General features: G+C 42.8%; 1 protein-coding gene across 14 annotated transcripts in view; it reads right to left on the bottom strand.

Annotated features, from left to right (window-relative positions):
* The window catches only part of LOC118362304 (tight junction protein ZO-1-like), a 173,868-nt gene that overhangs the window by 73,391 nt on the left and 75,532 nt on the right, over positions 1–24,945 (bottom strand). For 2 of the 14 annotated variants that reach the window (XM_052480766.1, XM_052480765.1), the window contains exon 1: positions 15,547–15,985. The exons of the other annotated variants lie outside the window; for them this stretch is intronic. Coding sequence is in view for 1 of the 2 variants with exons in the window: in XM_052480765.1 (XP_052336725.1) it covers positions 15,547–15,570 (24 nt within the window). In the remaining variant the exon portion in view is untranslated. Of the gene's footprint in view, positions 1–15,546; positions 15,986–24,945 lie in introns of those variants that run through there. 14 annotated transcript variants of the gene reach the window in all.

Raw genomic sequence — 24,945 nt, 5'->3', positions numbered from 1 at the left:
CAAACTGATGCATGTTGACGCGTTTAGCCACATAGCCTTATATAAAAGGATTTACATAGCTGGTGAGGTATAGAGAGAACTAATATAGAGTAAAAACAATCCACATTACTGTGTAGTACCTTACGAGGAGGAGGAGGAGTGCCTGGTGCCTTGGATTGTGTGCAGCCCTCTGGATGGCTGGTGTTCTGTAAATGGGCTACACATCACTGCTCCACTCAGGAGATGTGACAGATTCCACAAACACCTGGCTGCTATCAGCTAACCACAGACAGGCTCCAGAGCAGAGAGAGCTGTACCGAGGGGATGACATGACACCACAGGCTTTCCTATGACATAACCCTCCCTAAGCTCCTCCTCATAATATTTGGAATGTGTGTGCTACGTAAGGTAAAACCCCCCTCATTTCATAAGCCTGATGAATACTGGGATAGACAAGAGAACGCTTCCCTTTACATTGGTCTGGATCATCTATGCTCTGATGTACTCAACAGCAATGTAGCCCAAATTATTATTACTTTTATCTTGCTCTCTTAAATCACATTTAACATTTTATAACTAGTCAAATTAAAATGAGCTGCCAACTCAACCGCTCAGACAATATTGGCCGGTCAAGTGTTTTTTTTCCACAATCTGTCTATTAATAGCCTGCGTGCCTGCTCTGTACGGAGGAGAGAAAGAGGGAGAGAGGCCCTGCAAACCCATCACATGGGCTTTTGTATTTTAGAGTATAGCGAAGGCAAGTGTCGGCCAATCAGACGTGGGCAACACCCACAGCAGCGGCATGTACCAGCAGCCAGCTTTTCCTCGTGATGTCACCGTGGGTAAGTGTAACCATGGCAACCGTATCTGTCCTCTAGCTGGATCCCAGAGGAAGGAGGGCCCAGAATGCAGCTGCATCCTCTGCCCTGTGACACACACAGAGAATCACATGGTCTGGCTGAGAGGCATGCACACATTACCAAACACACTCTCATGCAATCGCAGCCCTCTGGATTCACATCTGTTTCTCAAATGAACATATACGTACAACACTATATATGCAAACACATGCGCAAGGTAAACACAGAAAACATGCCTTTTGAGTGTGGCAGTAAGGACAGTAGCTGAACGCACCTCTACCCAGTAATGAAAGAAGTCCCAGCAGACCGAGTCCCACCAAGCTGTGATGAGAGGAGACAGCCAGCAGGCTGATGATACAGTGCTGCCTCACTGCTGAATGTGCTGACACACTAAAACATGCTGGAGTCAATTAATTTCAACTAGCACTGACTCGCTCAGCTCATACCCTGAGAACTCACCCTGTCACACTCATCATCAAGCTCTCATGGGGATTTCTGCTTTACAAACATGACGGACACACTAATATCTGATGGTAATAGTCAGAATAAAATACAAAACCTATAATCCATGGCATTCGGGATTAAAAAGTAAATCTCTGCCATGTTCCTCTCGCTCTCTCTCTCAAAGGTCCATGCTGTCTGTCTCACAAAGGCAGGATGGATGAGCTGGAAAGGACTAGTCGGAACCGACACAAACCCCACGTGAATAGCTCCTGAATGAGGCTCCATGGTGACCTTCACTTGCTGCTCATAGTGTGATGTCAGTCTCAGGAGCTGGGAGCATGGCCTGTGGGACACAACACTGTTTGTGGATGGCGCGTGCTGGCTGTGTACTGCTGTCTTTAATGTTAAGGAGGATTTACTAACTGAAGTCTTTCCTCAGGCTCTGTAGGCTCTGACCCTTCTGTTGTTTACTGACCCTCTACTATCACATCTGGGCTGGTGAGTGGCAGCTCTGGGTGACCTGCCTGGTGTACCTGGTCACCAGCAGCAGGAAATGGGAACGGGTTTCTTTCAAATACCAGGCCAGCTGAAGTATTAGGAAGAAAACATTATATTTCTGCTCCTATATCAGGCGACTGCAGGACAGAGCCAATCCTGCCTGGCTTAACCCCTGTAACTTCCAGAGGATGACAGTCTGGCGACCGCCCTGTCCTCTACCCTCTGCCCGGTCAAGAACTTCAGCGACAGTAGAGCTTATTATATATTATAAACTCAGTGGTTCGAGCCCTGAATGCTGATTGTCTGAAAGCAGTGGTATACCACAGGTATGACATTTATTTTTACTGCTCTAATTACGTTGCTGAGGCCAATACACCACGGCTAAGGGCTGTATCCAGGCACTCTGTGTTGTGTCGTGCATAAGAACAGCTCTTATCTGTGGCATATTGGCCATATACCAGACCCCCTCGAGCCTTATTTCTTAATTATAGCACCGACATCAACTTCTCACTGCTCTAAGGAGTGAAGAATGGTTATTTCTGAATGCTGTAACTATAATGGTATTACACATGTATAATGTGAAGTGCTATACTTCAAAATGTCGCTGCCTTGCCTGCCCTGTCCACTAAACCCTCCCCATCCATCCCTCCCCTGTCTGTCCTATGAAATGTGACCAATCTCGCTACATGAGCTTAAGTCCAATTTTGTGAAATATGAGAAAGCTATGCTGCTTTGAAAGTTGATAAACTTATGAGACGAGTAGGAGAAGATGCCATTGAAAGATGTTGCTAAGATTTCCACTCTTGCTAGAGAGCTCCTTTGTTTGTGCCCATTCAACATCGCTCACACTCTCTTAAGCCTTGGCCCCACCCATCTCTTTAAGAATTCACATGCAAATGATCACGTCAGCATGGCATTGTCCTCGAGAAAGTCTTCTCTACTTACTGAGATCTGTCGATAGCACCAGTTAAATTCAGTGCAGCAATGTTTTTGAGAGCTGTAGCAACAATTTTGCAGTTGTTCATAGCTATATCTTTCCATAACATCTGGGGTAGCAAAGATGATCTATACAGTGCATTTGGAAATTATTCAGACACCTTGACTTTTACCACATTGTTAGGTTACAGCCTTATTCTAAAAATGGATTGCATTTATTTTTTCATAAATCTTCACACAATACCCCATAATGACAAAGCAAAAACAGTTTTTTATTTAAAAAAAAATCAAGTTTATTACAAACAAAAAACTGAAATATCACACTTCCACAAGTATTCAGACCCTTTACTCAGTACTTTGTTGAAGCACCTTTGGTAGCGATTACAGCCTCGAGTCTTCTTGGGTATGACACTACAAGCTTGGCATACCTGTATTTGGAGAGTTTCTCCCATTCCTCTCCGCAGATCCTCTCAAGCTCTGTCAGGTTGGATGGGGAGCGTCGCTGCACAGCTATTTTCAGGTCTCTCCAGAGATCTTTGATCGGGTTCAAGTCCGGGCTCTGGCCACTCTAGGACATTGAGACTTGTCACGAAGCCACTCCTGTGGAGTCTTGGTTGTGTGCTTAGGGTCATTGTCCTGTTGCCTTGTCAGTCGTCCTGGTCCCTTTTCAGAAAAACAGTCCCAAAGCATGATGTTTCCACCCCCATGCTTCACAGTAGGTATGGTGTTCTTTGGATCCATCTCAGCATTCTTTGTCCTCCAAACACGATGAGTTGAGTTTTTACCAAAAAGTTATATTTTGGTTTCATCTGACCATATGACATTCTCCCAATCTTCTTCTGGATCATCCAAATGCTCTCTAGCAAACTTCAGAAGGGCCTGGACATGTACTGGCTTAAGCAGGGGGACACGACTGGCACTGCAGGATTTGAGTCTCTGGCGGCGTAGTGTGTTACTGATGGTAGGCTTTGTTACTTTGGTCCCAGCTCTCTGCAGGTCATTCACTAGGTCACCCCGTGTGGTTCTGGGATTTTTGCTCACCGTTCTTGTGATCATTTTGACCCCACGGGGTGAGATCTTGCGTGGAGCCCCAGATCGAGGGAGATTATCAGTGGTCTTGTATGTCTTCCATTTCCTAAGAATTGCTCCCACAGTTGATTTCTTCAAACCAAGCTGCTTACCTATTGCAGATTCAGTCTTCCCAGCCTGGTGCAGGTCTACAATTTTGTTTCTGATGTCCTTTGACAGCTCTTTGGTCTTGGCCATAGTGGAGTTTGGAGTGTGACTGTTGGAGGTTGTGGACAGATAAATTTTATACTGATAACAAGTTCAAACAGGTGCCATTAATACAGGTAACGAGTGGAGGACAGAGGAGCCTCTTAAAGAAGAAGTTACAGATCTGTGAGAGCCAGAAATCTTGCTTGTTTGTAGGTGACCAAATACTTATTTTCCACCATAATTTGCAAATAAATTCATTAAAAATCCTACAATGTGATTTTCTGGACTTTTTCCCCTCATTTCATCTGTCATAGTTGAAGTGTACCTATGATGAAAATTACAGGCCTCTCATCTTTTTAAGTGGGAGAACTTGCACAAACTTGCACAACTTGCACAAAAGAATCAAACGTCCCCGATCCTGTAACCAGCCACAAATGAGGATTATTTCATCTAAGAGACTTTCACAGCGCTGATTTGCAGCAGTGCTATCCAGTGACCCAGAGAGATACAGTAGGCCTAGCATATCATTCCCAGCTAGCCCACCAGCAAAGTCATCCCCACTCAACCAGATCCTAACTGTCCTCTCTCTCAGCCATCAGCAGTAGGGATGGAGCATGATGAACTTCTGTTGGAACACAAACATTTCCCCACAAACACCCTCTGTGCTGTTCAGCAGCACTATCAGAGCCTAAGTTTCGAAGCTGCACTGAACCACTTCCTTAAACACATCCTGCACTTCACCTGTAATCACTGTCAAAAAGGTATCTAATGAACTGGTAGGGCTGGACGGTATACAGTATTTTACTATATACACGCCGGTATTAACACACAGACCAGTTTGGGTTTTTACTTTAACTTCTATAACTGTATTTCATCAGAATTGTTCTCACTAAAACAAAGCTTTTCTTTGTCTACAGCTTTACATCTAGTCTAAAGTTTAAGTTTTTTGTTGTTGTTAAGTTTGTGTAACGGCGTTCGTCTGTTGAAGGAGAGTCGGACCAAAATACAGCGTGGTGGTTACTCATGTTCTTTAATGAAGAATTGCGATACATGAAATAACTATAAATATACAAAACAACAAACAGAACGAGAAACCTAATACAGCCTATCTGGTGAACACTACACAGAGACAGGAACAATCACCCACGAAATACACAGTGAAACCCCGGCTACCTCAATATGGTTCCCAATCAGAGACAACGAGAATCACCTGACTCTGATTGAGAACCGCCTCAGGCAGCCAAATCTATGCTACACCCCTACTCAGCCGCAATCCCAATGCCTACAAAACCCCAATACGAAACACAACATTTTAAACCCATGTCACACCCTGGCCTGACCAAATATATAACGAAAACACTAAATACTATGACCAAGGCGTGACAGTTTGATAATGTGCACTAGGTTATTAGTTAGCTAGCTAGCTAGTGTTAGCTTGCTAACTGAGCAATGATCAGAGTGGTAAGTGCAGCACAATGCACACAACATTAAATGCTTTACCAAGCTAGCTATCTGGCCACTGTAGCTAGTAACATACTTAAATCACAATGGATTAGTTTCCATGACGCAGCCTGTAGCTGGCCATCAAGAGTCAATGTAGTGTCTTTACTTTACCTAGCTAGCACAACAGCTAGTTAGCTAGTGAACATTAGCCAGCTAGCTAAACATATATCTATGGGCTGTGTGAGATTATGGAGAGTTTATTAAATAATTTTCTTTCACATCTTGCTAGCCAGTTATCTAGCTGTGACCATCTGGCTAGTATCAACAATGGATTTGTAGAACAATAGCCAACTAGCTAGATGTGCTAATGTTACTAACTAACATTGACTAGACCATAAAGCAACACACTTGGAAATGCATGGCCAAACAATGCTACGGCTACATTCTGGTTTGGAGAATTTGACGACGTGGCTGAAGACTTAAAGGTCTGCCAACACTCTGTTCTGATGTGCTACGTACTATCGGTAGGTAAACGTTTGACAATCCTGACGTTGAGTCTGACCCATTAGACTGCAATGAGGTCAGGGACGATAACCAGGCCCATGCAGGCAGCAGAGAATCTGGCCTTGCCAGCCAACAGGAGTCTGTAAATCCACCCCACACACACACACACACACACACACACACACACACACACACACAGGTCAGGAATGTGCTGATAAAAAGCTCTCCAGCTCTCTCGCGCTCTCCCTCCTTTTATCTCTTTCCCTTGCTTCTCTCTCGCTTTTTCTCTTTTTGATAACACTGGAAATACTGAGCTCAGTATGAGATCATGCAGAGCGAGAGATTGTAACACTCAGGAAGATTACTGCATTAGTTTACTTATCACAGGACACTAATATAAACTTTTGAAAGAACAGGCTTGGGTAGGTTGTAAAAAACAGAAAAATTCAACAAGCCATTGTTTCCAGTCAAACACAAATCAGAGGTGCAGTAATTGGCAAGCCCCTAACAACTCTGCCATAGGAGGAGGGACATCTCCTGGTAGTGAATGGGCCTTTCAGAATGAGCAACATAAGGCAGTGCCTAACGAATGGAGGTTAATTAACGGTGACTGGGGATGGGGGTGTGTTGGCTAGTGTCGTCCTATGGAACTAATACCAAACACGGCCCCTGACAAAACGTTCCTGTGTCACCATTCTTGAGCTGGGATTTGAAAAACAAAAACACGCACACACACTGCTGATGTGGTAAAACAAAGGGTGTATTCAGCAGGGGGTCCTTGAGGCTGACCATGTTGGCCTCCAGAGAGCGATGGTGCCTGTCCCTACAGTAGAGGACAACAGGGCAGCTTCCCATCTAAAACAGTTTGTGCATATATGATGACGACATTTTGTGGCGTTTGTTTGTTTTGGCCTTCAGCAAGGGTTTCTTCGGCTGTTCGTGCACACAGAAAAAAACAATCGAGGCAAGTCAAAGTTCGGAGGCCGAAGTTTACGCTCCTTCATCGGTGATTGGTCAGTAGGGATTCTAAAATTAAATGTTTTTTGTCAAATCAATGAGACAACTAATTTTCCATGCACATTTTTTCACTTGAGAAATACTGTGCCTAACATCTTAGTTAGATGTAAAAATTGTACGACTAAGATTTCATGAGTTTCGATTAATTTGGACTATTTTGATGAAGTGTATACTGGCTACAGCGTCTCAAGATGGAAAAACAATGCTATTTCCGCATTTCTCGTTTTCAAGCGATGGTCGAAGGTATGCGAGCAAACTCGTTCGGTTCGCCTAGCCGATTTCAGCTAGGAGCCAGCTGAGCCGGAGCATGCGGAAGCCATAACCACTACCCCAGCAGGGCTGGTCCTCCATATAGACACACACGAACAGCAGGGTCACATGGCCCAGCCCCACTAAAACCAGAAGCCAAGTCCACTCAGATTCCCAAGCTTTCAGAGCCTCTCAGTTATAATGGCTATGTTGTGGGCCAGGCTGAGGCCTACATTTACTGAATTAATGAGTTGGTTACTGTTAGGGGCTGGGCAGCCATGTTCCTTTCCCACCCTGCAAAATGATCATCTTAGGGAGAAAACATGCATTCTTTAATGAGTAGTACATGCATAATAATAATAATAACAACAACAAACCATAATTAATAACACCAACATCTAGCAAGAGCTTTGGTTCTTCTCTAGGTTTCTTCCTAGGTTCCTGCCTTTTCCTGCCACTGTGCCTCTACATCGGCATTGCTTGTTTTTGGGGGGTTTTAGGCTTGGTATCTGTATAAGCACCGTGGCGTCTGCTTATGTAAAAACAGGTTTTATAAATACATTTGATTGATTGATTAAAATCTAGATAAACTCAGCCTCAATCTAGGCATAGACCCAGTATCTCATTATACATGAACTAATTACAACATAGAAGTTACAGGGGACAGGGGCTATATGTTGACTCAAAGGGCTGGGATCCTGAGAGAGATGTGATAGAGGACAACATTCTCAGGTTCCACCTTAAAAGGGGTAAATAAGAGACATGTGACAAGGGTGTGCACACTATTGCCTCAGTCAAGTACACCATCAGAACTCAACAGGAGTTGTGTGCATTGTGAGAAAACATTGTCTGCCATAGCCATTTGTCAAAGACAGACAACAGAGTTGTTTTGAGTGTGTGTGTGGTGTGTGGTGTGTGGTGTGTGGTGTGTGTGTGTGTGTGTGTGTGTGTGTGTGTGTGTAAACAGTGGCAGGAAAGCCTTGTTTGAATGCTTATCCTGACTGCACATATAAAAATCGGTCATTATAGACAATTTAAATTTGTAGTTTGTATAAACAGGGCACTGAAACATACAAAAAGACAGCAAAGATTACATTCTTTCTCCTGAGGAACAGTAATTGTATTACTGGAAAACGAACATTACCTCAAATGCCTTTCTGAGAAATTACAACTCATACACTTAATTAAAAGGTGAATTCTACAATTTCACAAATAGTGACTATATAACATTTGAAAGGGATTTCCAGTGGAGTAAAACTCAGAGGGCAGAGTTGAACAGTAGAAAATTGCAGGCTTAGGTTTTGCTGTGTTAATTATGCAATTTACCAAAGTAAACCAAGTTGCTCCCGGGGCTGGAGTAATGATATTTTTCCTGTGTACTGAGTCCGACTTTAAACACAAAATAACAGTGGATGGGAGAGGATAAGGGGAAGGTGGGAAGAGTAGAGGCGGCAGCTTGCTTCAGTTCGGCTGGCGCCTAGCCCAGATCCGAAAAAGTGTGCTCTCATACTCCCTTAAAAGACCTTCACTTGATAAACAAGAAAAAAAGCAGCAATAGTATTGTCCATATTGAGATGGCGTAGCCAGTATTTTTTTTATTTAACTAGGAAAAGCCCATTGAGACCCATATTCTCATTTTCAAGGGAGACCTGGCCAAGACAACATCAACAATCAATACATTACAGAATTAAAACACAACATGAGCCAGTCTAAAAAAACATTCAATCCCCTCTGTAACATTTTTATATTTTTAAATCACTTCAGTGGCACTAACATATCTAGATGAAGCATGGACTGTAGACCAATACATGCCTCTGGTGCACAAGAAGAGAAGGCAGTTTTGCCTAATACTGTGAATGTCCTGGGGACTTTAATGAAGTAGCAACCACCTAGCAGCCTGGGAATGGTAACTGCTGGTATACACTTCCTGAAAATAGTCGGAATTATTCTAAGATAGCTCACTTAATTTTGGCATTTTTGCCGGCATTTTTGCCGAGGAGATCTTATTGCAGTATTTCAAAGATTTTCACGAAATCGAGTCGTCTCTCATTGAATGAAAACCAAGACTTTACTGAAGAATCCCTACTGTTGACCAATCACCGATGAAGGGGCATAGAGACTTCAGCTACCGACTTCGGTTTGCCTTAAGAAAAAAAGAAAAAAACATCACAAAATGCCAGCTGGGAAGTATGTTGACGTCTTAAGGAGGGTGAGAGAAGGAGGGAGGAATAGGTGAACATGGCAGAGTTGTTCAACGGGACTGACATGACCTAAAAGAACACTAACTTAATAAGCACACACACGCTCGCTCGCTCTCTCTCGCTCTCTCCAAAGTGTGCTGGGGAGAGAGTGAGAGGAGAAGAAAGTGCTGTGCAGCTGCATCTGAGACTGATTTAGTCTGATCTGTATCAAGGCATGTTTTAATAAAACAACACACACAGGACAGAGCAGACATGAAATGTAGTGAATATTCAATAAACTGTATGAATGGCCAGCCTAGAACACGGGGGCCTATGGTTGAAGTACGACCATTGTAATGACATGCATATGTAAATATTGGACGTCATCGTCCATAACTTCTGTCCAGATTTAGGGGCAAAAATAATTAATGACTAAAGCAAAATAGGATGAGCTTGCACTGTGAAGAGGGCTCCAGCATTGTGGCAGGTAGGTGACCTACATAACAAAAACATGATCATTTCCCAAACGAGTGACTAAAGAAATGTAGGGTAAGCCATAGGATGAATCTATTTCAACGATCTGAGCTGCAGTCAGTCAGTCATTCACACACAGAAACAACCAGCCTTGTGCTGCTGGTGGACAAATCCTCAGAGACCTGACCTGCCAGCAAACCAAGGATGGGTGGCTTGGCTGGCCTGGGAGTGGCAGGGACATCAAATCTCCCATTTCACAAACCAAACACGCACACTGGGGTAGCTCCCGAAACCCCAGTTCCTTCTCGAGGAGCCAAAACAGAAACGCCTGCCGAGATGCTGGTTGGTGCAGAGAGCAGGCACCCCTTCCTGGAACCCAGGGACCAGGCACCAGTGTGACTGGGGGAGATAAGTATCAATCCACTGACTCAGCAGGAGGGCCGGGACACACACACACACAGACCTGCTCTCCCTGCTGTGTGCTTCCCTGCCTGGGAAAACACCACGACACTCCCAGTCAGTACCACAATAATCAACCATCCCTCCTCCCCCATTCATGATCCCTGTGATTATCCAGACACTTTACTCACACACAGACACACCAGTAATAACACACAATACACCAGGAGCAGCATACTGGCAGACTGGGTCGTCTACCTGTCTGAGACAATGAGAGAACATGTCGGGTCGTTCATCTTCCCCAACACACTGTGGTATCACTCCTCCTAGAATCTAGAGAAAATTAAATGTCAATCAATCTAGTCTACAGCTGTGTTTGGTACATTTAGCCTTACATAGATTAGGAATTCTGTAAGAACCCTCAAGTAAGCTGTCAAAATCAATTCTCTATCACATGTCTGTGGATTCTAGCCACTATTCTGGGGTCACAGATAGAAAGCGGTGAGAAGAAAATAATGGTGGACTTCAAACAGGGAAAAGGCACCCCCATATCTCTAGGATTTAATGCTGTGATTATGGGTGAGGTCTTTTTTAAGAGGTTGCATGTGATTCAGATTATAGCCAGGCAGTGCATCTCCCCCTCTCCCCTCCCTGTAGCATGTTGTTGCTCTTTCTCTCCGTCTTGCTATAACTAACTGCCTCTGCTGTGCCCGTCAGTCTTCACATTCCTTCCACAAATAAAAGGTATCTATAGGACCGATACCCACTGATAAGATAAGTGCAGCACTTCGAGTATCATTGCTACCAAAACATAACAGCAGGTTGCCCTCTCTTCCTTAGCAGCAACCCATGACAAAATAACAAGGGATAAGACACTTCCAACAAGAGCCTTTTTTTCTGTGCTGTATAAATCTATGCACTTCAAAAGAGAATGGGGGGGGGAAAATACTACACCACAGCAGGCCATTTAAGGAGCATTTTAATTACACCTATCCCAAGAAATATGTGCATTCTGAGCAGCCATTTTTGACATGTTGCATTCCAGTCCCCCTCTTGATCCATTTGGTTTTGAGCAGAGGTTGGGTGCTCTAGCTAGCTATCATACGAGCCAAGACAGAGAAACACCACAGTGCTTATTTCACGATCGTATGCAACACAGCCATGTGGAACTGGAATAGAATATGGCATTGGACAGGCTGAAGGACAGCACCCTTGCCAAGAATGCTCTGAAGGCCCCAGCGGTCAGTGACAAGTGTTCAGCTGCTGCTCATCCAGGGGCAACAGTCAACTCCCCTGGGACAACGGGATCTATCTTGGACACAGACCGTGTCAGTTTGGGACATCTTAATGAAGTCTCCAGCATGGGTGAGTGCACTCAACAGAAGAGAAAAGGGGTTGGGGAGAGGAAGAAGGGGAAATGCCACTCCCTCGAGAAAATACACAGGATCTCCTCATGTGACGGAGAGAAAAGCCCTGGCTTAGCATCGCAATGTCCACTCATGGTAATAACACAGCGATTACAGAATTCCAGCACTATTCAATAAAATAAAAAACACACAACAGCTACACATTAAAGCTTTGCAATGTTTCATCATCTAAATGTGTAAAACCTTGTCCCAATAGAAATGTGAAGTTGGAAACAAAATACGTTTGCTTATGTGGGTGATCGTTAATGAGACAATTGATGGCTACAACCATCAAACTAGTAGTAGTAGTTTTAAGGATAATGAAAAACAACTGTGGTGCACATTCATGTTATAAACTTAGCGTTCTATTTATCGTTATCGCATCAATTCAGGCAATTTGTCCAGGTATGGAGTCTTGTCCTTATCGACCTACTCTAATTCAAACACAATCCAAAACAAACCATGTTTGTACATCAAATTTATGTAAAACATTTCAATAATTTATCATACTACATGTTTTAATACATCTCCATAAGTAACTGTAGTTTATAATGCATGTTATGAATGATTTATGAGAGACTTAGTGTAAACAATTAGGCTACCGTTACATAAGACAGAAGAGCTGTGTGGGTCGAGTTAGAGATTCTCCGGTACTTTTGTCTACTTTTTAGGCAGTATTTCTGAACGTAAAGCTCACGAGTCAAAAAGTGGTCCCAGAAAACTGTGTCACATATGTGCACACGACACTACTCTCTCTCGCTCTGCTGTGTGTGCATCTTGCTGGCTGTCATTCAAATGGCGAGGGACTGAAGCTCATTGGCTAGAACTTGAAATGCTAGGGGGCTGGCCCACCTGGGGGAAAATGGCATTGCACAGCTTCCAGTAAACAGTCACTTAGGGATTGCGTCTAACTAGGGATTGTGTGGCTCTAATTGTGGTAATACAGTAATGCTGCATGTATGAACTACACATTGACACATCCAGCCCAAAGCAGGAAGTTTAAAATATACTTACTAGTCACCAAAGTTCTGTAGCATGTCTTTAAGCATAACATGATTGTATTTCACTACTAGATAAACTAGTGACAAAAAAGTGGAGTCTAGATAAGTTATTTGAAGTCCACCATTATTATTTATTAGAACACTTTGTTATTTTAGAACACTTTGGCTGACCACAACTGAGAGTTCAGCTGCACAAGGGGCCAGGGCTCCTAGCTCCTCTCTTCATGTGGGCCACTTGAGACGCTCTGTCCGCAGGCCCTCTCATGGCACAAAGAAAGAGAGCGAGAGAGACTAGCCCTGTCTGCACGAAAACGTCCAGCAGCTCGCTCTAGCCATAGTTTTTTTTAAAGGACCACAAAGAGCGACCAGTGATACTGGAAAACAAAAAACATCCCGTCTCCAGGCCACAGAGAAGCCTAATTGCACCCCCCCATCGCTGATGTAAATGTGAGATGTGTAATCATCATCAAAGGAAAACAGAAGACGTACCGCTCTGAGTGAGTCCACTAAGGCCACAGGGACTCGTCCTCATAATTACCACAGCCTCTCCAGTCATACATGAGAGGGAGAACAAGAGCACAGACTGCAAAGCCTTTCAACCCCATTGCTTTCACTAATTTCACTACTCTTCTTTCACCCTGAAAACACAAGCATGTGGCCTATTTTTAGAGCGAGCCGATACAATAAATTATTTCTATTTTGTTGTGTTGTACTCCTATTCAGCGAGTGTAAACAGTGAAAGGCAAGGGAGGGATGAGGACAGAATTAAAATGTAGTGTGGAAGAAGAGTTAATGTCTTCATTTTCATGCAGGCTGCATGAGCTGGATTAATGGGGTTTCACACAGCTTTTGAAATGTTGGCAACAAACACGTCCACTCCTACTTCGTGCTCCAGCAGAAACACTACTATGGAAATGCTGTTGCTACTACTACCGTGCTGAGTGAGCTCTCCCTAATCCCTTTCTCAGATAAACATGAGGCTGTGCTGCACACTTCCTCCAAGACAGGAAATGCATTATGATGAGGACAATAATAAGTAAACAATTATTATGTGACACTGTAAAAACTACAATTACGTGACCGTGACATGGATAATAAACAGCATTCTTAAATCCTTCCTGATTATTAGGGTTTGATTTCAGCATTCTTGACCTTTGACAGAGCTTATGTCACCACAACTACAGATGTGATCATGGCCTGTTCCAGGTGTCACAACACTGGTCTAGAAACAGCCTATTAATTCAGATCATTCTCTGTGTCCTTTATTACTCAATTGTGACTCTGACCACTGGAATATGCGTGGTGAAATTCCTCTGGACGAAGTCGTAGTACACATGGGCCTGTGACAGGACAGATAAAACCATAGGCATTCAAGTTACACTTTTCACACAACATTGCTGGCATTACTCATAGCTAGAGAGATATTGCATGTATGGTGTGTTGTACTACAAACATCTATAGGAGTTAAATAGATATTAGGGGGGGGCATGCACTGCTTAATGTGGCCTAAAAGCTATTCCTTAATCAAGCAGTGATCCCAAACAACAGCCCCTAACTCAAAGTAAGGTAAGGTATCCTATAATGAAAACATAATAGTCCAAGCAGAGGTGATGTATTCAGATTGAACAAGTGGGCCAGAGAGTGACGGCCAAATGAACCAGAAGGCATATTTCTTAGTGAACACATGCTGGTAGCAACACATTCTAAAACAGATGATAGCCTTCTTGACAGACCAAACACCATCCAGCAAACAGAAAGTTACACTTCAGTTGTCACTTGCACTTACTTTATTTCAACAGACAGTTTAAATATCTAAAGTATGTTGTAGTGTGACACACCGCATAGGACAACCCTGCATTACATCACCTGAGATGGTTCCACCTGAACTAGAAAAACAGACCAAACCTGAATTTCATTAGTGTGAAACTACATTACACATTCCTAGGTTGTCAGACAACTCTGTGTGACAGAGGAAATGATTGACATACTTGAAAACATTGGTATTGTTGTAATTTGTGGATTAACCTATTTTACAACCACTCCCAAAATGTGTTGCTACCAGCTTTCACCTGGTCAAACAAGGTTGAAACAACTCAAACCACTAGAACTGATACACGACGTACTTGAATCCACATGGCTTTGACAAGCTATGCCCCAGTCTAGTCAATCTGGACCCTACGCAGTGTGTGTGGAGCAATAGCATGTACAGTTGAGATGTGTCTAAATTGACCCGGGTTCACACGAAAATCTGCATAAGCCCAGTAAACAAACATGATTGCCCGGTGAATGACGCCGAGATAAAACTACGGGTTGTAGTTCACTATTGGTTCTAATTAACAATCGTGTCATTGTATCAAGACTATGAAATAATTGATTAACACTGGACATTATTTTACCCCGGCTTTGATTGTCGGTAAACCAACCATTACAGTGTTGCAAGGCTGTGATATCGTCCATTCAAATAAAGTTTGCCAGTGTAACTGTTTTCACTGCTAAGACAAACTCAAAATTGTAACTAACCATCAGCATTGAAGAAATGGTATGTGGTCCCCCATATGTTGATGATCCACAGGTGTTTTATTGGGGCACCTCCGACAATAATATGCATACAAGTTGTCAGTTTAGTGAGTCATCTGTTTAGTGAACCCGTTCTGTTTAGCTTATTTTCAAAACATTATAAAATCCTGAATGTTTCATGATCAATACCTCCCTGGTCGCATGAATGACATTCACCTAACGTAAATAAAGTTGAGGTAACTTTCGATCATGTCGATCTCATCGACCACTGACAACATTGACAGAGACACAAACTAGACGAACAATCTGATGTTGATAGTATTTCCCAGTTTCCCTTGATGAGAATAGTATGCTTTCGGCGCAAAATAAAATATACTTCATAACTTTTTTTCTTTTTCTGTAGTTCCGTCGGGTATCCTACCTTAGAAGCTGTTTTGGTAGACATTTTACTTGCTAGCTCCGCTCCCAAAGTAGCAAGTTAATGTTAGTATTATCACTTCAACCAAAGCGCAAAATTCCTTCTTCTGAATTTCTCCCAGCTGCCGCCACGCCGGGCAATAATATTTTATTTTTTCAGGACGTCGAGAAACATGACCCAAATGTGTGTGTGAAAAGTCCAAAGTTCATTATCTTTCGTAGTTTGCCTTAAACGTAACTTTACCCTACATGTCTATACATCTGCAATTACTCCGTTTAAAATAGCCAACTCAAATACGTTGCCTTAATGTATTTTCTCTTAAGAATGTTGACTGAAACGTTTGAAGAAAATGTAGATAACACTTCGTCCGCAAATCCAAAGCAGTAAAACTGCAATGGCAGGCTTTGTATGCTTCTCTCTGCTCGATTCTCTCCTCTCCAACCAACGATCGTGACATGTCTGACTGGAAGAGTCCATTGCACCGCTGTAGGGGTGATGGTACTGGATGGAAGCCTGGGCATTGCCATTGAACTAAATATACGTATTCTAAACAAAATATTATGATTATGCATGTATGTCGGACATTCAGGTCAAACGTATACGTTATAGTTATATATTAATTTACCCGTATAAACTATTCTTAATGCAACAACAAAAAAACGGATATCACTATTTTTCTTGATAATGAACTATGCGGACCATGGACAATTGTGAAGAGAGGAGAGGGGATATCGCTGATGTGATGCTGCTGAATGTTCACTTTTACTGGGTGACTGACAGGCCTGCCGTGTTTATTTACTATAATGAAGCACAGTACTTGTAAACTCCTAAAACACCTGGGTCACCTAATATATCCAGATAAATTGAAAATACATTGATTCATACAATCCTTGAGACATAAAACGTATAACTATTCTTGCATAAATATCTTGCAATAGGACTTAATAACTTGTAATATGTCTGAAAACACTATTTTATATTATTATGTGACTTTGCAACCACAAGAGTTGGTGGCATGGCAGACAAGTCTGGGACACAGTCTACAGTTTCATAAGTAAAAGTCATAAACCAAAGAAAAATGTTTCAGGTCAACTATCAACTGAAAATCCAGTCCATGACTTTAAGTTGGGTTTTTGTGTGGTTGATAACCAACCACACAGGAAACCAAGCGGGCCATAGCTGTCATTCAGAATACTTCCTATGGCCTTCCGGAACCAACCCACAGGATGCGCTGAACCTCAGAGCTCAGCTTGTATTGTTTCAAAGTAAACAACACACTGTAGGGCTATATCTCTCAATGTAAAATAAATCAGTTCATATCTTACTTGTAAAGAAATCAGAAGTAGCTTCAGCCTGTGACATAACATTTCAAGAACAACGATGACTACATGCACTGTATATCGACTTTTTCTATTGAATTATTGGCTGTATGTTTGTTTATTCCATGTGTAACTCTGTGTTGTTGTTTGTGTCGCACTGCATTGCTTTATCTTGCCCAGGTCGCAGTTTAAAATGAGAACTTGTTCTCAACTAGCCTACCTGGTTAAATAAAGGTGAAATAAAATAAATAAAAGAATAAAAAATGTTCAGCTAAGTAACCACTTTGCTCAGCGCGCACAGAGCTCCTCTATTTCCATCCCAAGCAGCCATTTTGACAAACCAGGAAATCACGTTCACACACTGCTCCTGACTTTTCTTACATGTACAGCTGGCGCAGGCCAGAGGTGCCCTGTAGGTGTGGATGGTCTTGGGTTAATTTGCCACCAGACCAAATCCAACAAAGCAAAAACCTAAAGCTGTTTGACAGACAGGGCTTGATGCATCGTGCAAACAGCTCTCAGCCATGGTATTTTGGCCATATACCACACACCTCCTTGACCTTATTGCTTAAATATAACATTCAGCCTACAACTAAATAATGCACTCTCAAATTACTATATATTAACTGTATTTGTCAGTGTCTAACAATCTAATCTATCTAACATGAGGTTGGACACAAAAGTAAAACATCAAAAGAACAATTAATCTACATTTGTATCAGTATTTTTTTCAAAGCAAGTTTGTTATATCTGCAATATGAATGAATGACCACATACTAGAATAGATGCCAGCCGCTCTGTCCTCCTGTAACGGTAACTTCGTCCCGCATCCACCAGGGAAGATATCAGAATATTCAGCATTCTATCTCTCTCAAATAACCAGGCTAATTTGCTGTTCTAAAAGTAAACAAGCTGGAGCTAGAACATTTTAATCGATCTACCCCAAACACTGTAACCCAAAGAAACAGAGAGAAGAGTACTGCTGCCTGCTTTAGAGACAAATACAGACCTGCAGTATCTCCTGATAGAGAAGAGAGAGGGGCATTTGTGACACTAAAACGTGATCAAAGGCAGCTTTGTCCTGCATGGCTGCCCCCCCACAGTACCGAGAGCAGAAAAGCACAAAACTGCTCTGGAGCTCAGGTGCTGCCTTCTCATGGAAGAGCAGGCACATGAAAAACACTCTGCCACAGAATAGGCCGGAACACACAGACACAAAACAGGCACACGTTAGTGAGGAGAACGCTTCACAGAGTTATGCTCGCCTGCCCCAACATCCCCAGAGCAGAAAACTCTTAACGTGCAGTGAAATAACATGAAGCACATACCCTGAACTGCACTGTGTCCTAACTGGATTATACATGAAAATAGACCTACAACACCATTGTTGTAGGTGTAGCACTGGCATAGTACGTTCTCAACTTTAGGAAAGCCATTGTTGTAGGTGTAGTATAGCCCTTCTATCTCAGCTTTAGAAAAGCCATTGTTGTAGGTGTAGTATAGCCCTTCTATCTCAGCTTTAGAAAAGCCATTGTTGTAGGTGTAGTATAGCCCTTCTATCTCAGCTTTAGAAAAGCCATTGTTGTAGGTGTAGTATAGCCCTTCTATCTCAGCTTTAGAAAAGCCATTGTTGTAGGTGTAGTATAGCCCTTCTATCTCAGCTTTAGAAAAGCCATTGTTGTAGGTGTAGTATAGCCCTTCTATCTCAGCTTTAGAAAAGCCATTGTTGTAGGTGTAGTATAGCCCTTCTATCTCAGCTTTAGAAAAGCCATTGTTGTAGGTGTAGTATAGCCCTTCTATCTCAGCTTTAGAAAAGCCATTGTTGTAGGTGTAGTATCTCAGCTTTAGAAAAGCCATTGTTGTAGGTGTAGTATAGCCCTTCTATCTCAGCTTTAGAAAAGCCATTGTTGTAGGTGTAGTATAGCCCTTCTATCTCAGCTTTAGAAAAGCCATTGTTGTAGGTGTAGTATGGCCCTTCTATCTCAGCTTTAGAAAAGCCATTGTTGTAGGTGTAGTATAGCCCTTCTATCTCAGCTTTAGAAAAGGGGGATGAGAGTTTTAACTTCCGGCGCCGACAGAGATGGCCGCCTCGCTTCGCGTTCCTAGGAAACTATGCAGTTTTTTGTTTTTTTTACGTGTTATTTCTTACATTGGTACCCCAGGTCATCTTAGGTTTCATTACATACAGTCTAGAAGAACTACTGAACATAAGAGCAGCGTCAACTCACCATCAGTACGACCAAGAATATGACTTTCGCGAAGCGGATCCTGTGTTCTGCCTTCCACCCAGGACAACGGAATGGATCCCAGCCGGCGACCCAAGAAAACTTCGTAAAAGGGGAAAACGGAGCGGTCTTCTGGTCAGACTCCGGAGACGGGCACATCGTGCACCACTCCCTAGCATTCTTCTCGCCAATGTCCAGTCTCTTGACAACAAGGTTGATGAAATCCGAGCAAGGGTAGCATTCCAGAGGGACATCAGAGACTGTAACGTTCTTTGCTTCACGGAAACATGGCTCACTGGAGAGACGCTATCGGAGTCGGTGCAGCCAACTGGTTTCTCCACGCATCGCGCAACAAACATCTTTCTGGTAAGAAGAGGGGCGGGGGCGTATGCTTCATGGTTAACGTGACATGGTGTGATCATAACAACATACAGGTACTCATGTCCTTCTGTTCACCTGATTTAGAATTCCTCACAATCAAATGTCGACCGCATTATCTACCAAGGGAATTCTCTTCGATTATAATCACAGCCGTATATATCCCCCAAGCAGACACATTGATGGCTCTGAACAAACTTTATTTGACTCTTTGCAAACTGGAATCCATTTATCCGGAGGCTGCATTCATTGTAGCTGGGGATTTTAACAAGGCTAATCTGAAAACAAGACTCCCTAAATTTTATCAGCATATCGATTGCGCAACCAGGGCTGGAAAAACCTTGGATCACTGCTATTCTAACTTCCGCGACGCATATAAGGGCCTGCCCTGCCCTCCTTTCGGAAAAGCTGACCACGACTCCATTTTGTTGATCCCTGCCTACAGACAGAAACTAAAACAAGAAGCTCCCGCGCTGAGGTCTGTTCAACGCTGGTCCGACCAATCTGATTCCACACTCCAAGACTGCTTCCATCACGTGGACTGAGATATGTCTCGTATTGCGTCAGACAACAACATTGACGAATACGCTGATTCGGTGAGCGAGTTCATTAGAACGTGCGATGAAGATGTCGTTCCCATAGCAACGATTAAAACATTCCCAAACCAGAAACCGTGGCTTGATGGCAGCATTCGCGCGAAACTGAAAGCCCGAACCACTGCTTTTAATCAGGGCAAGGTGACTGGAAACATGACCGAATACAAACAGTGTAACTATTCCCTCCGCAAGGCAATCAAACAAGCTAAGCGTCAATATAGAGACAAAGTAGAATCTCAATTCAACGGCTCAGACACAAGAGGTATGTGGCAGGGTCTACAGTCAATCACGGATTACAAAAAGAAAACCAGCCCCATCACGGACCAGGATGTCTTGCTCCCAGGCAGACTAAATAACTTTTTTGCCCGCTTTGAGGACAATACAGTGCCACTGACACGGCCCGCAACTAAAACATGCGGACTCTCCTTCACTGCAGCCGACGTGAGGAAAACATTTAAACGTGTCAACCCTCGCAAGGCTACAGGCCCAGACGGCATCCCCAGCCGTGCCCTCAGAGCATGCGCAGACCAGCTGGCTGGTGTGTTTACGGGCATATTCAATCAATCCCTATCCCAGTCTGTTGTTCCCACATGCTTCAAGAGGGCCACCATTGTTCCTGTTCCCAACAAAGCTAAGGTAACTGAGCTAAACGTCATCATGAAGTGCTTTGAGAGACTAGTCAAGGATCATATCACCTCCACCCTACCTGACACCCTAGACCCACTCCAATTTGCTTACCGCCCAAATAGGTCCACAGACGATGCAATCTCAACCACACTGCACACTGCCCTAACCCATCTGGACAAGAGGAATACCTATGTGAGAATGCTGTTCATCGACTACAGCTCGGCATTTAACACCATAGTGCCCTCCAAGCTCGTCATCAAGCTCGAGACCCTGGTTCTCGACCCCGCCCTGTGCAACTGGGTACTGGACTTCCTGACTTCACCCCAGGTGGTGAGGGTAGGCAACAACATTTCCACCACGCTGATCCTCAACACTGGGGCCCCACAAGGGTGCGTTCTGAGCCCTCTCCTGTACTCCCTGTTCACCCACGACTGCGTGGCCACGCACGCCTCCAAATCAATCATCAAGTTTGCGGACGACACAACAGTGGTAGGCTTGATTACCAACAACGACGAGACGGCCTACAGGGAGGAGGTGAGGGCCCTCGGAGTGTGGTGTCAGGAAAATAACCTCACACTCAACGTCAACAAAACTAAGGAGATGATTGTGGACTTCAGGAAACAGCAGAGGGAACACCCCCCTATCCACATTGATGGAACAGTAGTGGAGAGGGTAGTAAGTTTTAAGTTCCTCGGCGTACACATCACAGACAAACTGAATTGGTCCACCCACACAGACAGCATCGTGAAGAAGGAGCAGCAGCGCCTCTTCAACCTCAGGAGGCTGAAGAAATTCGGCTTGTCACCAAAAGCACTCACAAACTTCTACAGATGCACAATCAATATCACCGTCTGGTACAGCAACTGCTCCGCCCACAACCGTAAGGCTCTCCAGAGGGTAGTGAGGTCTGCACAACGCATCACCGGGGGAAAACTACCTGCCCTCCAGGACACCTACACCACCCGATGTCACAGGAAGGCCATAAAGATCATCAAGGACAACAACCACCCGAGCATCGAGGATGCTCTCGATTCAACAACAAGTGGGACACAATCATGAAGTGGAACGACATTTATTGGATATTTCAAACTTTTTTAACAAATCAAAAACTGAAAAATTGGGCGTGCAAAATTATTCAGCCCCCTTAAGTTAATACTGAATATTGAAATATCCAATAAATGTCGTTCCACTTCATGATTGTGTCCCACTTGTTGTTAATTCTTCACAAAAAAAATACAGTTTTATATCTTTATGTTTGAAGCCTGAAATGTGGCAAAAGGTCGCAAAGTTCAAGGGGGCCGAATACTTTCGCAAGGCACTGTATATACTGTACTCTATATCATCTACTGCATCTTTATGTAATACATGTATAACTAGTCACTTTATCTATGCCACTTTGTTTACATACTCATCTCATATGTATATACTGCACTCAATACCATCTACTGCATCTTGCCTATGCCGCTCTGTACCATCACTCATTCATATATCTTTATGTACATATTCTTTATCCCCTTACACTTGTGTCTATAAGGTAGTAGTTTTGGAATTGTTAGCTAGATTACTTGTTGGTTATTACTGCATTGTCGGAACTAGAAGCACAAGCATTTCGCTACACTCGCATTAACATCTGCTAACCATGTGTATGTGACAAATAAAATTTGATTTTGATTTGATTTGAACGGGAGAACAATAAACACAGGGCAAGCTATAACACCTCTCTGCCTGTTAGAACAACCAATCTGAGGGAGAGGTCAAGATCTAGAGGCCAGTTCCTGCCAACAACAGCCGCCTTTGATAAGTCGACAATTGTTTTCTTTGCACATTTTTGCCCTTGAAGTTCTTCCATAAAAAGTAGCCTACATGCCAAACCACTCAGATATGTAATTTCACAAATGTGTATTCTTTTCTCAAATACAGCCAGGTAATGAGGACAGTATAATCAAACGTGGGGTTTAGGCTACTCCTATTTCTTACTGTTATCTGTAGACATATTATCCTATATATTCTTGGGGAAAGGGGAGAATAGTTGACTATTACTTGGGAGACACAAAAAGTCAAAGTAATACCACACACGGTCTAGAATGAAGCCAACATGTCATTCATGATTATGTAGGAGCATATCTTTCCCCAAACTCACAAAGTAAGAAAAGCGGGAAAAAATAGAGGGAAAAGAGAGGGAAAGTAATCCCCCTGTTCTAATAATACCATGCAAGTTGAGTCAGTATAGGGAGGAGGAAGTCAGGGTCTTGTTTCACTGTCCGTCCATCTTCATCTGAGCTGAATTAAGATCTGATTGGTAGTTTGTCTTATCTTCCCTGGGCTCTATTGACTCTGGAAATGCTTGCCTTGGTTACGGCTCTAGAAGGGTACTGTGTTCTGTTTCCACTGTTAATGAGAACCCTCTGAAGGTCAGGGCCTGGAGGAGTGGAGTCAAACCAGCAGCAAGGTGTTCCTTTAGTAATTCTTACTGGACAATATCCAGCGGGGCACACTAAGACTAAGACCCAGTTGCCTACTAGGGCACACAAGGACAAAGACCCACTTGTACTTTCCAATGGAGAATAGCCAAACTGAAGCTTGAGAAAAAATATATATATTTTCTGTGCCTACAGCATTTCTCCTCAAATTATTGGTTTAATCTGCATCTAGCCTCCATTTAACATTGTTTTATATGCATTTGAAAACCTACCGATCGATTGGAGCTTACCATGTGAAATGTCCTCCAAGGAAAGACTAGTTATTAAATGAAGGTCAAATAAAGAGGTTGTCCATAGCTGGCCTTTCTTTCTTATACTTGGATTTTATCAGGTCTTTTTTCAAAACAATACAGCAAAAACAGAAATAATGAAACTAAATAATAAATAAAAGCAAACAGAAGTCGCCATCCAATAGGTACAGAATAATATATAACATTGTGATATTGTATTGTTAACAAGATATTAGTTAATCCAGTCTTCCTAGTATGTGGTGGTCCTTCTGTGGCTCAGTTGGTAGAGCATGGCGCTTGTAACGCCAGGGTAGTGGGTTCAATTCCCGGGACCACCCATACGTAGAATGTATGCACACATGACTGTAAGTCGCTTTGGATAAAAGCGTCAGCTAAATGGCATATATTATTATTATTATTATTATTATTATATTATGTGAATGATATGCATTTCTCACAGTTATTATTGAATACAGGTTTTTGGAGTCTGAAGGCATATGTCAAGCTTTCCATATGAATGATTTCTTGGATTAAACTTTGCTATTCTTCACATTTTGGGGCTTCTACTTTATACCAGTTCTTGGTATTGGCTTTTGTACTTGCAGCAAGGTGAACTTTGATCAGGTATCTGTCCCTGCTCATCACACCTTCTGGAACATTACAGGGCAAGTTCTAGGGACTTCATATCCCAGGACATCTTTTAACACCAAACATACATGATCCCAAAAACAATGGCATATTCTGACATTCCCCAAAAACATGGGTGTGGTTGGCATGGCTGTTGTATATCTAGCGGTTGACTTGTGATTCTAGGAGTGATTTAAAACATTTAAAAACAGGTAATTTTCCCCCAAAAAACTCTCTCCATGTTCTTAAGTTGTTGAGTACTGCATATATTGTCCCAGTCTTCATCTGAGATGTCTATATACAGTTCCTTTCCCCATTTTGATTTAATATAAAGAGCTGACTCTTTTCTAGAGGCTATCAGGCCATGACAGAGTGAAGTGATTGTCTTGGACATTGCTTGTTTATATGCATTTCAAATCAAATGGATAGTCACATTTGGGATTGAAGAAGGTTCTGTAATTTGGTTGAAAAAGGTTCTGACTCTTTTTCTAAATAGTCCCTTAACTGTAAGTATCTGAATAAATCTTATTTTTCCATAAGATATTTCTCCTTTAAATTCTACATCCTCTACAGTCCTTACATGTTTTATCATACTGTAGATACCTGGTTTAAATTTAGGATCAAAAGTAAACCATTTCAATGTTCAGATTTCGTTTTCCAGCTTGCGTTGTTTCACCATCCGAAACCAGAGGTCTAGTGTAAATGATGATTTAGGGTTAAGTATTAATGTCCCAAATGTGTCTTTATCCCCAGCTACAGACTGGGTTGGGCGACCTTGAACGGCAACCTTGACATCTTTCCATATAGCACTGTGTTGTGAGTCACAATAGCTGGCCTCTAATTTGTGATCGTTAAACAAATTCCTCAAATCCCATCGAGAAATTGAGGAACATTCTGGCAAGATTTGTCTCATATGACAC

Source organism: Oncorhynchus keta, chromosome 2, assembly GCF_023373465.1.
Source record: "Oncorhynchus keta strain PuntledgeMale-10-30-2019 chromosome 2, Oket_V2, whole genome shotgun sequence".
Lineage (NCBI taxonomy): Eukaryota > Metazoa > Chordata > Actinopteri > Salmoniformes > Salmonidae > Oncorhynchus > Oncorhynchus keta.
The sequence above is the reverse complement of the archived record's forward strand: the minus strand, read 5'-3'. Positions and strand labels throughout refer to the sequence as shown.